This window comes from Sander lucioperca, chromosome 14 (assembly GCF_008315115.2).
Source record: "Sander lucioperca isolate FBNREF2018 chromosome 14, SLUC_FBN_1.2, whole genome shotgun sequence".
Taxonomy (NCBI): domain Eukaryota; kingdom Metazoa; phylum Chordata; class Actinopteri; order Perciformes; family Percidae; genus Sander; species Sander lucioperca.
The window spans coordinates 4,042,311-4,058,066 of NC_050186.1; the positions used below are offsets into that span (position 1 = coordinate 4,042,311).

The following is a 15,756-nucleotide window of genomic DNA, read 5'->3' on the forward strand; positions in this document are numbered from 1 at the left end:
GCATGTACTAATGGTGCTTTTGTTGAACAGCTTTGCGCAAATGTTCTAAAAGAAAAATGCAGAGAGGCGACCAAACTCGGACAGAATGACAGGCTGGTACTGCAACCAATCAGAAGCCCCGAATCTCCTTGGAAAAAAAATTATTCAAATATTTACATTGCAGTAATCTGCAACTATTTTAATAATAGTTTTAGTCATGTTTAAAGAAAAAACTATTACTTCAAACATTAGCTTGTGAGGATTAACTGCCTGCTCTCTGTTTTATATCATTGTATGAATATGTTTGGAGTTTGGACTGTTGGTATGACCAAACAAGCCATGTGAAGATGTCACCTTGGAATGAATTAATCAATAAAATAATTAACAGATTAATTGATAATAAAATAACAGACGTTTTAAATTGTTTTGTAATAGGGCCATTATGCTTCTTGGCGTAGTGCGAAATGCAAAGTCGCATGGAAATTATTCTTCAGTCCATTTTCTGTGTAGCTAGTAGTTCAATTAACTTCCTCAAATGTAATGACATTTCTTTTACTTAAAAGATTTCTTAAAAAGCCTTAAGCATTGTCAGTGTTTTCCTTTACTGTAACATGTTGAATAAAACAGGGGCATGCCTGTATTTTAATCCTCTTCATCAACATATCAACATAACCGCACAGACACACAATGGTCTCCCTCTTTGATGCCTCAGAGCAACTCTTAGGCTGGCTACACACTGGCTGCGTCGCGTGAGCGTGTCAGCTGCGTGGCGTGTCCGTTTATATTCCGGCTGCCATGTTAACACGTTAGAGCTTACACACTGCCTGCGTGACACGCATGAAAACGCGTGCATGCTAGAAATAGAACCACGGCTATTTCTCACGCGACACGCAAGCGTGTTGGAAGCGTTTCCAGGCAAAATAGAATAGGAAAAGATGTTTACATGTCATTTAGACACAAATACATATTAATAAATGACATGTTGATGTTTGAAAGTCTCTAGGTTTTGATATGAATGCAGATATAAATGTAATAATAAAAAAAAAAATGTTTCTAATATTGCACCTGTCAATACAGAATGAAATATTCTGTAGCCTATTTTGCCGTCAATACTGTCGACGTTGTCTTTGCTGTAATCAAATATTTATGTTTAACATGGTATTTCATTTTATCAATGGGAAACATACATGTGTACAGACAAGGCTAGCAGCAGCAGCGCAGCGTCAGTCATGTTTCTGGTGTATAAAGACATAGAAAAATCCACGCAGCCGCCACGCAGCTGACACACAACAAAAAACGCCACGCTCACGCCACGCAGCCAGTGTGTAGCCGGCCTTAAACTGCTGCTCACTTGCTGAGCGATGGTCCAATATGTGCATGATTGAAAGTTAAGGAAACTGAACACTGTTAGTTCTGAAGACACCTATCCTGAGCATGACATCGGACCCACTCTCCACAACACTTCGCTGTGCGAGTAACTGATTTATTAGCATAAGAAAGATGTTGGATGCAAATAAATGTTGCACATATTCATTATATTATTTTAATTATTACAATTAAATTGCTATATGGAGACAAAGTAGAGTGTATTTCATTAATTTTCATCACAATGAAGGTTATCCTGTATAGTCCTGTGACCAGACCAGTGATCTACACCTGGAGCCTCTATTCTTAGGAACTCTATTATTAGACTAAAACCTCATGGCTACCTGCTGCCACTAGCAGACTTTTCAAACTGGTGCCCCTGAAATACAAACCAAAACAAATCCCACATTGCGTTAATTAGTTTTTACATATTTCCCCTCTGCCCTCTGTGACTCAGTGTAACCAAGAGGTAGCAGAGGCTTCCCAGCAAAGTGAAATGCTCCCTGGGTATGTTTTAAACCTCTCTGCAACCTTCACACACGTAACCTTATCCCTTGCTTTCCCCTAAAGCCTGCACCCCCCATTTTTCAGAGTCTATTTTGTTGTGTTTCTTGATTATGCATTAGTTGAAAGAGGAAAGTGCAGACAGGCAGTCAGCCCTTTTCTATTTCTGCCTGGTGTAGTCATTTGCAATTCAAAGAGGTACCAAAGTGCTACTTCCTGTTTTCCAGTCTTGTTACCATCCTTCAAGAATGTATACCTTTATTAGTCACCATTCTGTCTTTGTATTTGTGTCTGTCTGTCTCTCCTATTATGTCACCAAACTATAATGGATGTGAAAACACACACACACCCAACAGAGGGAGAAAGTGTTCTGCCAAATTAAGAATAAAGATGTAGGCAGGAGCTACTAAGTGAATTGAGACAGCCATACTGTAAGCTAGTGGCTAATTTTAGCCTGTGAGGGCAGTGCACTGTATCTCCCTGTGGATGAGTTCAACCACAGAGGGATCTGAGCATCAGCTCAGCCTCTTGTTCTCTCATCTGTTCTGTGTGTGGACACTGTCCTTTGTGCAGAAAGGTTACAGGACAGTCACAATAGACCGGGGTGGAGAAATGTGGATTCAAAGAGCTTTAAAACCACCTGGGGTTTAATTTTTTGCATAGGTATCATGGCAAAACTGGTTTAGAATTATGCCAGACTACTAGGGCTGTGCTCGATTGAAGAAATTCTTAGTCGACTAACACTCATTCAATTGTATCGACTAATCGATTAGTTGATTTAATCGACAGATCTGTAAATCTGAGTTTCTCCGCAAAGAGTCATGCAAAAGCACCACTTTAATTCTTGTGTTTACCAAAGATGTACTCGTACGTTTCTTGGAAATAAGTCATTCAGCATGAAAAAAGCATAAAACATGACTAATTGACTAAAGAAATCTTAGTTGACTAAGACCAAAACGACCGATTAGTCGACTAATCGACTAAGAGGGAGCAGCCCTACAGACTACATGTGTCAACACAACATGAAGTCCGTGCTCAGGCTGTCTTTTCTGGAGTGATTGCACTCTATGAGAAGAGGAAGTAAGTAGCCCTTGCAATTTGGTCAAAAGTGGTCAGTATTTTTTTTGAAGATTCTGAAGTATATAAGCCAAAAAAAGTCAAAATTTAAACTGAGGTGAATAAAAGGCAGATAATAGCAAAACTGCTATTAGAAAATAGAAATGTTCAATATAACAAAATACTCCTCATTTCTGCTCTTATACAAGTACAATATTTCAATAGATCATAATTGAATGTACTGTACATATTCACATATTGTTTGACTTCAACCTTCTATACTTTTGTTTACAGTCTGACATCAGTTTATTCTATTTATTACTTCAAGAACTACAACTTTGAAGCTATTCAAACTTGTATCACTAGTGTAGAAAAACATACCTGACACCAAAAGTTGTGTGATTTCTTTTAACCTCATGGCAGTGTGGTGTGCCATAACCTGAGGCCCAGTTAAATGATTATGACGCTTATGGTGAGTAGAATGGGCAGTTTACAGATAATGGAAAGCCATGAACTTAAAAATAGATACTAATTACTTGAAATCTTTCATTCAACAAATTGACAAATGGCGCAGGTTTATTATGCAAAACTCACCAATTTCTTCATATTTCACTGTTTTTAGAAGGAGAAATTGAGCTTCAGCATCAGGGTGATTATGGAATAACTAACCTGGAAATAAGTAATGGGTTTCTCATGCTAATGAGAAATTAGTGCCACAGCTAACCGGCCGTGAGTCAATTCTCTTCGCCCATATCCGATGTGAATGAAAGCGCTTCACATTGCACATATGCTTACTCACCCTGCTGATGACTTTCTATTCTGAAATGTCCTGCTCTTATGAAATAACCACACTAGAAGTAACACTTGCCCTGGTTCATGGTATTTAAAAAACATACCTGCTGATTATTCCAGATGTATGCCCTCCCTTTATCATTCTGTTTCTCATTCACTGGTCAGTTTGTTTTGGAAAGCAGCCATGTTGAATTATGCAGCTCAACATCTGTGAGATACACACACACACACACACACACACACACACACACACAGGTGGCAACCAAATTCTCTGGTGGCCAAACAGGGCAGGTACAACATGTCTTCCACTTCAAATGTGACTTTGTACATTTGTGAACTTTTTAGGTATCTTTTTAATATTTCAAAAATATGTTTGTATCTCGGATAAACCAATGCATGTGATGTTTCAGAGACACTAACATATCTAAATCTGAACCACTGTCTGTCTGTTTTGCCTGATGTTTCAACACTGTACTTGAACATGATGTATGATCAGAATTTGAATGCACATTTTCAAACAACAAAGGATATAATAGAGCAATCTAACTGAGGTCTCTCTGCCTCTTTTTTTCTCTTTGGCAGATTTTCCATATGACCTATGACCTGGCTAGTGCAGTGGTAAGAATATTTAATTTGATAGGGATGATGCTGCTTCTGTGTCACTGGGATGGCTGCCTCCAGTATCTGGTGCCTCTCCTCCAAGACTTCCCCCCTGACTGCTGGGTGTCCCTAAACGGTATGGTTGTAAGTATTACACACTCTTCTTTTTTGTTTGTTATTTTGGTATTTGGTATATATAAAAGAATCTTTGCATTTCATTGCTACAGTACATGACATTGTGCTAAAAGACTGAGGCTAAGCGACTTTGAGTCCTTGAAAAGCGCTATACAAATTAAATTTATTATTATTATTATTATTATTATTATTATTATTAAAGCTGCATGTATCGGGCAACAAATGACAAACTGATGACCCATGTAGAAGACAAAGAAACAGCATTGTTTTGTATTGCAGTGTAGGACTAGTAAGCCCTAGTATTTTAGTACACTATGATAAGAAAAATGTAAGAGCAGGCAGTTATTTCATTCAAGATAACCCTGTTTGGCTGCTTAGCTCATATGCGCTTGCATGTCTAAAAGAGAAAAGATTGTTAAGATGAGAACCAAACGATGTGTTTTCCAAATAAAATGCTATATGAAAAATACAGGATTTCTCATAATTATAGGTCTATTGATTTTATAATAATGTTGCAGTTATAACAAATATTTTTAAAAACATAAAGGCTCGGTCTTGTTCTCTTGTTGTATTGTAATATATATACAGTACTTTCTGACTAAATAAGAATTGCGGGCACATTTCATTAGGGACATTGTTGCAGGTACATTATTGATCTGCCAACCGACAAAGAAACATATCTTAAAGAGGCAGTGAGACAGTTTAAACCAAATATCACTACAGTGCATGACTACCAGTGGTACTGTAACAGTAGTGTACTGCATGTTTCTGTTTTCTTTGGCCTTCTTGTTTCATAGTATGACACTTTTTACGTATTTTCTTCACTCATTTCTGGCCTCTCCATATTCTACGTGGATATCCAAACAGAAAACTACTTAGTTTGAGATCTTTGGGGACCGTCTCCCATCTGTATGTGCTTTTTCTTTCACTGTGTTTTACATTTGTTTCACCTCCCTCTCTCTCTGAGTTGGGGTCAAACGGACTGTGGTTGCTCTCAGAGCGAGCAAGTGTGTGTACGGGCCTCCTGGGTAATGCTGATTGTAAATGCTCGCCCGGGGAACTCTTCTGCCCTCTCATCTCCCTCTCTCTGACAAACATGTCTGTACTCCACATGCACACTGACTGCTCAGAGGCATCTGACTTCAGGAGCAAATGTCAGCTTTCCTCAACATCACAGCCCTGTATCCAACTCTTATTTGTACTTCAAGGCGATGAATTGCCCAAGTGAGCCCAATACCAACTAGCATGTGTTATTCATCCCAAACAGACATTATCCGTCTCTGTTTGCACCAAAATTAATTTTCAGTGATAAAATGTCCCACATAACTGTCACAATTCATCCTTGCTAATGTTTATGGACACAAAACCGGGCTATTTCATTTTCCTGCAGCACCACAGATTCATTTCAACTTTCCTTTGTTCAACATTGCTTCATATTTACCACTACTTGTAATAACTAAGCTTAATTATAAAAGTCTCCTTGCATTTGTGCTGCGTGTTGCTCTGCTTGCTCAGAATTAATCAGATATATTCCCCTTCTTGTATGCAAATCGATACGTAATGGGAATCATGTAGAAGGCTAAGTCGCTGCCTCCTGTGTGGCAGGATCATTTGCGCCATGGAAATCAATAGCCATAGCTGGGGATTGCAAAAGGGCCTCTGAAACAAAGATACTGTAGGATACCTGTGTGTGCTGGATGCTTATAGGTGAGCTACACAGCTGTGAAAACTAGTAAAGTGAAACTACAATAATTTGCATGCAGTACGTCAAAACAACATCACAAAGTTGCCTCCCAGCTCCTCACAGACATAAGCTTCCTAGTGACATTGTTCTGACTGCAGCTGCAGACTGGCACACCTATATATAAAACCTCACAGAGTTCGTCTAAAGTCTGAAGGGACAACAATGCTTTCAAATCTCAGCAGTTTCACAACTTCTTGGATTAGTATTACCATATAGTTCATGAATCTAGTCCATTTTTGCATCTTGTGTTCAGATATGAAAATACAGATGGTGACAGCGTTGAGGCTGCTGAAAGGATTGGTTAATTAGTAGGGCTGTCAAAATAACGCGTTCATTTCGATTAATTAATCTGAGAAAAAATAACGCGTTAAAAAAAATAACGCAGATTAATCCATTCCATATTGACGTTTGACCCGGAGCCGTTCTAGCCACCATTGGACTGTAAAATGAAGGAGGGAGACGAGAATGTGCTGCCTGGATCATTGATTGGAACATTTACTTGTAAAAATCTTCTTCCTGCCAACCCTGGCTACCGAAATCTGGTGCCACTGATATGTCTGCACTTCTCTCTGATGCTCTGAAGACGATACAGACAACACAAACACCGCTGCACGTGACGCTAGTTAACACTGTACTCGACAGCAGCTAACGTTAGCCTACCGCTAGCTAGTTAACACTATACTCGACAGCAGCTAACGTTAGCCTACCGCTAGCTAGTAGCTGGATTAAACACGGTTACAATGCTGACAGCTAACGCTGAACGGTGTAAAGTTTGACTGTGTTTTACTGTAGAGGATTCAACACCGGTATGTAACAATCTGCAGCTGCCGTCAGAAAAACAACACAGACGGTGCGTTCAATGAAACTGGTAAACTACAGCCTCGTGGTGCATTTGAAGTTATTGTAAATGTCTTTTTCCCATCTGGTGGTTGTTTTTGTCGTTCAACAGCAATTTACTAGTGAAATAAGTTATTGTTATTGTTATACATTATTATTAAATCATTTAATTTTGACCATATGGCCTTAGCAATAAACAAGCCGTTCTTTAATGTCACCGACTGTTGTTTAGTACCCTTTTTTTTCTTTTCTTTTTTTGCTTTCTTAAAAAGTATCGGTTCAGGCACCGTTAATTATGTATGCGATTAATTTCAATTAATTAATCGCAGAGTATGTTATTAATTAGATTACATTTTTTAATCGATTGACAGCCCTATTAATTAGTTAATCAGTCGAAAGACAGAAAATTAATCTTCAACAAGCAAAGCATTCTCTGGTTCCAGCTTCTTAAGTAAAAGGTTTGTCTCTTTTCTTTCACTGTAAATAGAGTAGAGGATTTTGGACAGTGGGTCAGACAAAACAAGCATTTTGAATAGTTACCTTGGACTACAGGCAATTATTATAAATGATGAATCAATACTTTTGAGAGTAATGCTAAGCCGCAGGAATAATGAGAGAAATTGGTCTTAATACTGGTGATCCACAAATTAATGGTGCTCTAAGCGATGTCACGTGTTTTTTAGACTACAACATTTTTGTCACATACAGCAAACATCTCCTCACTATCCGTGAGCTGCCTGTCCCCGGAACACACTGTAAAAAAATGCGGTCTCTGTAGACAGCCCAGGCTCCACAAATGGCAACAAAAACAAACTGGCCAACCTGCACCACGAAACATACACAAACAGTGTTCCAGCGTTCCAGCCAATAACCGACAAGAGGGATTTTGGGGGTGGGGGTTGGGGGTTAGTGCAAGGAAGCACGGAAGGGAGAGGGAGAGGACGGGATGAGGAGGAGGGAGGGGCGAGCTAACCTCCATTTTGTTTGAAAATACTTTGAACGTCAACAAGAAGTAACATCACCCAACATCGCGTAGAGCACCTTTAAAATAAGAGTTTCAAATGTTTATGATGATTTGTTACTAATCTGTGATGTTCACAAATGCATTTTCCAATCCACCAACAAAGACGAACCAATTTGAACAAATGTAAAACATTTTTGCAAATAACTCAACTTGAATAAATGTCAATATTATACAATCAGGTATTTAATTTTGATGTCTTTCAATTTTCAGATTGCTTTGTACATTGATTTCTCCTCCGTTTTTGTGATGACTGAACACTTGCATTGGAACTTAGTGTGCAGAACAAAAATAATTGATGAAAATAATTGTTAGTTGCAGCCCTAAATGAGACATATTTGAGGCAAAATCTCTGGTCAGTGGCACTATAGGATGTCAGCAGCTAACATGGTGTTACTGACTGTGATGTGGTAGAATGAGCAATTTGTAGAAATCTCTTCCCTGTGGATCCTGACTGCAGTCTGGCAAATCCAAAGTGAAAAGCCTGGCCCACATGTGGGATTCCTCTTCTCACACCATCGCAATGCATTAGCGTTCATAAGTTAGAAATCTTGATAAGATATGTCCCCTTCCGTTTAAATATATAATGTGATTCTCCGGCCTGTCGGGAGAGGGACTTTCAGGTGAATGTTGCCTTCAAAGGTCGTGTCTTTCAGCTGCTCAAGAATGACTGCTTTAAATTCAGATTGCGTCATATTTTGTTTCTGTCGTTGGCTTGGTACTTTCTGTTTCCAGCTGTGAGAAGAAGAGTGGGGACAACCAGGACTGCAGATACTGCTGAGTGGTGCAGTACAAGGTGTAGGACTGTTATCTTCATGACTAATGGCCTGAGAGTAGCTTCTTACTCTTTAGCGGCTGCATTTACTTAATCACCAGACAAGATAATGCTGCTGTCGCTGTGTTGGCTCGTGTGAGAGGGTGATGGGATGTTACTTCTGTCTGCATGCACAGTGTAAAGATATGTGTTTAGGAGCATGGAGGGACAGTTGTGTTTTGTGTGTGCTGTTCCTGTCCAGGTCTCATATTAAAGAGACGGACAGCTGAGCAGTATCCTGCCGAGGATTCATGTCTCAGGGTCAGACAGATAGACAGAGACTGTAGGTAGACAGACAAAAACAGAAAGGCATTGCCTAACCATGCATAACCACCCTTCAGTCTCTTTTATCCCTGGACCACCCACTACTTTCCCGTCTCTTTCTTCCACAACCTCAATGAGTCATTTCCAACAGCCGGGCTCAGTCCAAAGTTTATGAATAAATCAACTAATTTTTTTATAATGTATATCTCTCCTCCCTCATGGCACTTCCTTCAACATGAGGACATATTGGTTTCATCTGAGTAAAATGCAAGACTGCTTTTGCCCTGATGTGAACAGGGTGTAGCTCTCTTGCTTAATTATTTGGTGTACAGTACCTTTGATTGGTTGACATTGTTAGGTGTGTTATTCACCCCTCTTGGAGAGTCTTTGCTGATAATAGGAGATTTCAATCACTCTTCTCTAGAGCATCTTTGTTCATTCAGAAATGTGGGAGTATGACCACATGAATTGTCAAGATGTCAAGCATCGCTGCTCAATAACAGTAGCACCGAGTTTCGAGGGGTTGTCGTAGGACACAACATCTCTTTTGTTATACACCTGGAGACATAAATCAGGCTGCTTTCCTGCTTAGTTTAACCTTTCTGATTGAGGGTGTGCTCATCAGTGAAAGTGGCCAACGCATTCTTGATTGCACATGATTGGATACCAAAAGCAAAAGAAGAAGTCACCTCACTCCTCAGAATGTCAGTATTGTGTGGTAGACATGTATTACTCTTCAGAGAAAGTAGAAAGACAGGGCTTTTACAAAGGTGGCTAAATTTAGATCCATGTTATGAGATAAAGAAAATATAAATTCAACAAATCACAAAGCACAGAATAACATGTCCGAGAGGACTAACAGCCCTATTAATTAGTCAGTTGAATTTAATTGGCAGTTATTTTATGCAAAAAATTCAAAAGTTCAAACCACTCAGATTTGTTGATTTTCTTTGTTTTATGTGATGGTAAAGGGAATATCTTTGGGTTTTAGGCTGTTGGTCGGGAATAAAACAAGAAATTGTTAAAAAAAAATGATAATGGTCATTTTTCACAATTTTATGACACATTATAGAAAATATTTGGCAAATAAATTGTTGATGAAAATAAGGAATTGCAACACCACTAACAACCCAAATGTACAACCCTGAGGAAAGCAACTGAGACCTCTGCAAAAAAAACAACATAAAAACCCAATAAAAGGAGAAAACTGTAGAACGCTTGGCAGGTCCCAGAAGGATCCTTCATCAGGACTGCTGAGCAGGAGATAAGCATGAAACAAACGACACAAAGAGAACATCAACCTTTACACTGAGAAGGTTACCACTGTGAGTGCTTTTCTTGCCAACTTACAGTTTGGTGCTCACACAGGCCAGCAGACCCCTGCACTTCCACGCTTATGTGTTCAAAAACTGTTGCGCCTTCTGTGCACTCCCAGAGAGAACAGCTTGTAGTTAGATTACGTAATTAAAAAAAAATTATATTGTGCATCACATTTTTTCCCATGCATGGGACAGCTTGCCGGGTTTTGGACAGTTATATGATTGAGTAATTAAGACCAGCTAATGCGGATGTTTGTGCTCAATTTTTAAATATGGATAAAAAGACACGTGAGGGGAGCATTTACCTGGAATAAAACATAAAAAATACACACAAAGTGCTAGTAAAATCAAAATATGATGACATTTTACACCACAACGCATTTAAAATGGAAAAGCTACGCATGCACATTCTAGAAAGTGTATTTTCACAAGAATGTAATAGGACATGTTTTTTTACTTGGCTTTTACTAAAGCCAAGTGTTACGCTGCAGTGAAACGAGGACAGCTATTGAATTAGTGTGCATCTGTGGTAATGAGTATCAGATGAGTAACCACTCTATTTTTTGTTATTTGCCCTATGAGCAGTGGTGCTGTTAAGGGTCAAATCTTGTCCTTTGCAGCTTTGCATCACACCTTCTCATAGTTAGTCTCATAGTTACTCATTGGTATGAACAACAACCAAAGCCTCTGGGTCACACTCGACACTGGGACGATGGTGAAGCATCCAGGTCACATAACCAGTCTCATCCTGTGTGATGGGACTGTATGGAGGCATCATGTTGTAACTAATGAATTCAAATGCTGCTTGATGTTAAACAAACAAGCAGTCAAACACTTGGCTACGTCTAATTATAGACAGCTTTGAGTGTTTTTGCATGGGATAAGGAAGTCTGTGAATTCATGTTACTGTTGAATATAAAGTATCTGATGTCACTTGTTTGGCTTCATCCAGAGCTTAATTATATTTTGAACTCCAGAGGAACTGAGCACATCTGCAATGTTAGCCACATTCATTAAAGTCAAGGGGATTGGAGAGAATAGGAAAAAAGTAGACGCTGCTTTTTAAAGAAACAGAGAGTATACGGCAGATAATTCTGTCAATCTGTGAGTTTCTTCACTACTACAGGGAAATACATGTTTATGTCTGTCATTTGATGACTACTGTAAACAGACAAAAGAAATCCAGGACGGTATGTACTTAGTGTAAGATTGGCTGCTACAATCATAATGCACTGCACCAAATCTACTGTAAGTCATTTACTGTAATGAAGGCAAAAATACAAACTCAAGGAATCAAACCAGTAATAATGCAGACATTATTCCTGCAATGTTCTTCAATAAGAAGGGTCTCTCTTTCTCTCTCTTTTTTTTTTATCAAGGCTTGAATCTAGCGATTGAGCCCATCAACTCATGCAAAATGTTTACTGAGGTAGTAAATCAAGTGAGAAGTAGGATCATTTTCCCATAGACTTCTATAGAAACAGACTTCTTTTTGCAACCAGTGGAGTCACCCCCTGCTAGAAATTAGATACAATTCAGTGTGACAGTTTAGTCCAATAGAGAGTGATTGGTTAGTTCACCAATGAGATGATCATCTCTGGGCTAAGAGTCCCTTCTCCCTTTTTCCCTGTTTTATATGCTCTATATTTAAATAAACATCAGAAATATGACGTACAGTGCAACTATATGTGAAGTCAATTCCCAAGCCCTATATAATCTGTACTACAAAAGGATTATATGACACGCTCATACAGTGCAGACATTCCCTGTTGCACTAAACACATCCAAGGACAAATAGCAAAATGTGCGGTGAGTCACCACAGCTTATCTGTTTTCACCTGGCGAAACTACATTTCTCTGCTTTGCCAGCCATACGAATAGGTCAACACAAACATTCTGCAGCGTTACCCGCCATCTTAACCACACATGCTAAACGTACACATGTGAAAGGACACCTAAGGCTCATGACATCACAAGTGGCATTTGTGTGGATTGTGTGAGTGTGTGTGTGTGTGTGTGTGTGTGTGTGTGTGTGTGGATTATTCAGTGTAAGTGCAACAGTAAAATACTACAAAAACACTACATATATATTTCTGCTACAAATATTTCCTTTACACTGTATATTGTGGGGAAAAAGGTGGTTATTTGTATAAAGACAGTATTTTTGGGCTGAACCCTTTTGGAGAAAACAAATCGACGCTGCCAAGGCAAACAAACTGGACTCTATTTGTCATTCAAGCTGGAAAGTGTCACAAATGTTCTAATCAGTCTCTGGAAGAATAAACTAATTGGTGAGTCATCCAGGGCAGATGATTAGCTGTAAATTTACTCATTAACTAAATCCCAGTTGATGAACAGCGTGGAGTCGAGCAGAACGGAGAATGCCGTGACAAAAGGAGGCACCAGCGTGTGAACATGATGGGATGTGCTACATTACAGTATGGCTTATGGAACTATGTCAGCCAGTGAAAAAAAGACAGAGATTAACTATATTTTCTAGAGGTTTCATATTTCTTTCATTAGCCATTCTGTTTTGGGTGAAATAGATATTCTATATGGAGCGCTTCCTCAACCCTTCTTGTTCACAGGAGGTGAAGCTATTAGAGCAGTCAGCAACTTGGCTGTGACTATGAGGCATGTACCGAGGAGCTGTCGTATTTGTCTTCACATAGGAACTTACTGGGTTTCACATATGTAGCCTCGATGGGCCTGTTTATGTTGCTCACTAGAGATTTTGCATATCTCTGGGCAAAAAAGGCACACATGTGACATGTACTGTATTAATGAGGAGTCTAAATCCTGCTCTTATGACAAGACATGACTTATCCTGATGCTAAGAACAACAAAAAGTGTGTGTGGGGGGAAAGAAATCTGTGAAATCTGGAATGCAACTATAAAGGTAGTACATTTTCAAGCCTTCTATATTGTGATACTACCTGATAACCTAGATGGATTATAAAATGGGTGTAGGGCCAGGTGTCCAAGGGGTCCTACATAAGAGCATCTGTTTGAAGTGGCTGTTAATAAGATTTCTCATTGCATAGTAAAAAAGCAAAAAGTCTTTTTTAAAAATCCAAGAGTTGCCCAAAGGCCTTAGTATGCTCAAAACAAACTAGCTCGTACAACATGTCATCCGCCCACGTCTGAAGGCAAGTAGAAAGTAAGAATATGGGTTGCTCACCCGGTTGCAGGTATACAAAGGCTCAGTCCCTACAGCAGCGGCCACAGGTTAAATGTCACTTCCTCACTCTCTTCCCCTTCCTGTCTTAAGCTGTCCTGTCAATAAAGGCCTTTAATGCCCCAAAAAATAATCTTAAAATCTTAATAATCTTAAAAAAGATATAACAAATATAAAAGAGAGCTTCCTTTCTACTTTCTTACCTCCCCACGCCTGGCCAATCACTGCGAAAAGTGGGCGTGATTATCGCATTGTTGGTTTCGGGCAAGTTAAAGAAATTGTTGAACGCTGTCCCCAAATTTCAACATTAGAAAGGTGTGGAAGGAGGGGGTTTCAGACACTGTTCCATGATCCGACAAGCACTTCACTTGAAGCATACTGACCCCTAAAACATTCAATTTGAGGTTGTTACGAGAAAGCAACTTCATGACAACTTCGTAGGGAATGAATCTTTGAATCTGTGTGGTCACTTTACCACCAAGGATTGCGTGGGAGGCCTTTAAGGCATCTGTGCCCAGGGGTCCATCTTGTCATGATCCATCCATGCTTCATAATACCTTAGTCTCAGAGTGCATATTGTCAAACACTAATGATAGTCAAGAGGAGTCATAGAAGCTGATCTTGAGCGGCAGAATTACACTTCTGTCTGGTCCGTCTCTGCTTGCTTCCCAGTCAGCAGCGACCGATCAGGTTCTTTTCATCAACTATGATGGGGTGACGATGAAATGGCTTTTCATAAACCCAGCTGGACACATAATTGGATAATAGGGGCCTCATGAACCTGAGTGGAGATATTATTGTGTAGTTAAAGGCACACAAGAAGCAGTCACTTTGTGACGAGAACACATGCCGTGAACGATAAAAGGAATGACTCTCACCCAGCGCAGATCACTTCCCTTTGAGATGTTACAGTACATGTGTGCGTGGAGACTACAGTGAGTTCCCAACCTCCCAGCTCTCCTCCAACACACTGAATCCCACACTTACGAAAATCAAACCTGAGAGAAAGGGCACAACAATCCAAGCCAGTCCTTTTTTTTTTGTTTTTTTTTGTTTTTTTTAGCTCTTGCAAACATAAGCTGTTTTGCTCCCTTTGGCAAATGGGAAAATAAATAAAGCCAGGTAGGTCTAGGCAGAGAGGGTGTTGAAAGGCTGAAAGAAGAGAGAGAAACAGAGACAGGTAGAAAGTTCAGCCACTCAGTGAGGGCATTAGGCTGTGAGGCATGAAGAGTGTGTTGGCAGAGTGTTTGGTGGAGATTCAGTGATCCATCAAAGGAAAGCCTGTCTTTCTATTTTGCCTTCCCTACCTGCATTGCCTTACAGTAACTCCCCCCACCCCCTCTCTGTCTCTCCATTCCTCTTTCTTTCTCCCCCTCGCTCTCTCTCTCTCTTTCTTCGCCCTTGCAGAACGTTTCCTGGGGTAAGCAGTACTCTTATGCCCTCTTCAAAGCCATGAGCCACATGCTGTGCATCGGGTATGGCGCCCGGGCACCTGTCAGCATGTCTGACCTGTGGATCACCATGCTGAGTATGATTGTTGGAGCCACATGCTACGCCATGTTTGTGGGCCACGCTACAGCTTTAATTCAATCGCTGGACTCCTCACGCAGGCAATACCAAGAGAAGGTAAGCACCAGACAGTGACATGATTATATTAAATACCTGAGATTATGAAGAAGATTGGGTTTATGTGATTTACATGATATTGGATGTTATTTTAAATTAAGTAACTGCGAACGAAGTTCAAATCTTTCGTGTTTTGTTGTTTCAAGGTAAGTAATGCTAATAACCAGTGGGATGATCTTAAAGCTTTAGCACATAACTTTTTGATATTAATGAACGTCCGTTACATTCAAGCCATTGCCAAATGAGTTGCTACAAAGCTAATCGAGACTATTAGCTCCATCAAACTCTGTCTGTATTTCTCAGTATGGCTGTGTTCAGAAGATTGTGTCGTCCAGTGACTTTCGCACGCAGAAACTCGAGTGAAGATAATTACCTCTTCTGAAGAGTCCATCATGTTTTTTAATCCTTCGTGCCCTCCTTGGCTACTAGCAACTGCGTGGGGCAGGGGTGGGGGCGCGTGCACGATCACGTAACCCTACAGTCACATTAGCTACAAGAGACAGAGAAAAAGCGACATGCTGC

General features: G+C 39.9%; 1 protein-coding gene across 2 annotated transcripts in view; it reads left to right on the top strand.

The window, feature by feature from the left end:
- LOC116062901 (potassium/sodium hyperpolarization-activated cyclic nucleotide-gated channel 1) overlaps window positions 1-15,756 on the top strand; it is a 109,471-nt gene that overhangs the window by 67,737 nt on the left and 25,978 nt on the right. For both annotated transcript variants that reach the window (XM_035991470.1, XM_031317676.2), the window contains exons 3-4: window positions 4,279-4,440; window positions 15,016-15,234. In XM_035991470.1, coding sequence (XP_035847363.1) covers window positions 4,279-4,440; window positions 15,016-15,234 — 381 coding nt within the window. The remainder of the gene's footprint in view (window positions 1-4,278; window positions 4,441-15,015; window positions 15,235-15,756) is intronic.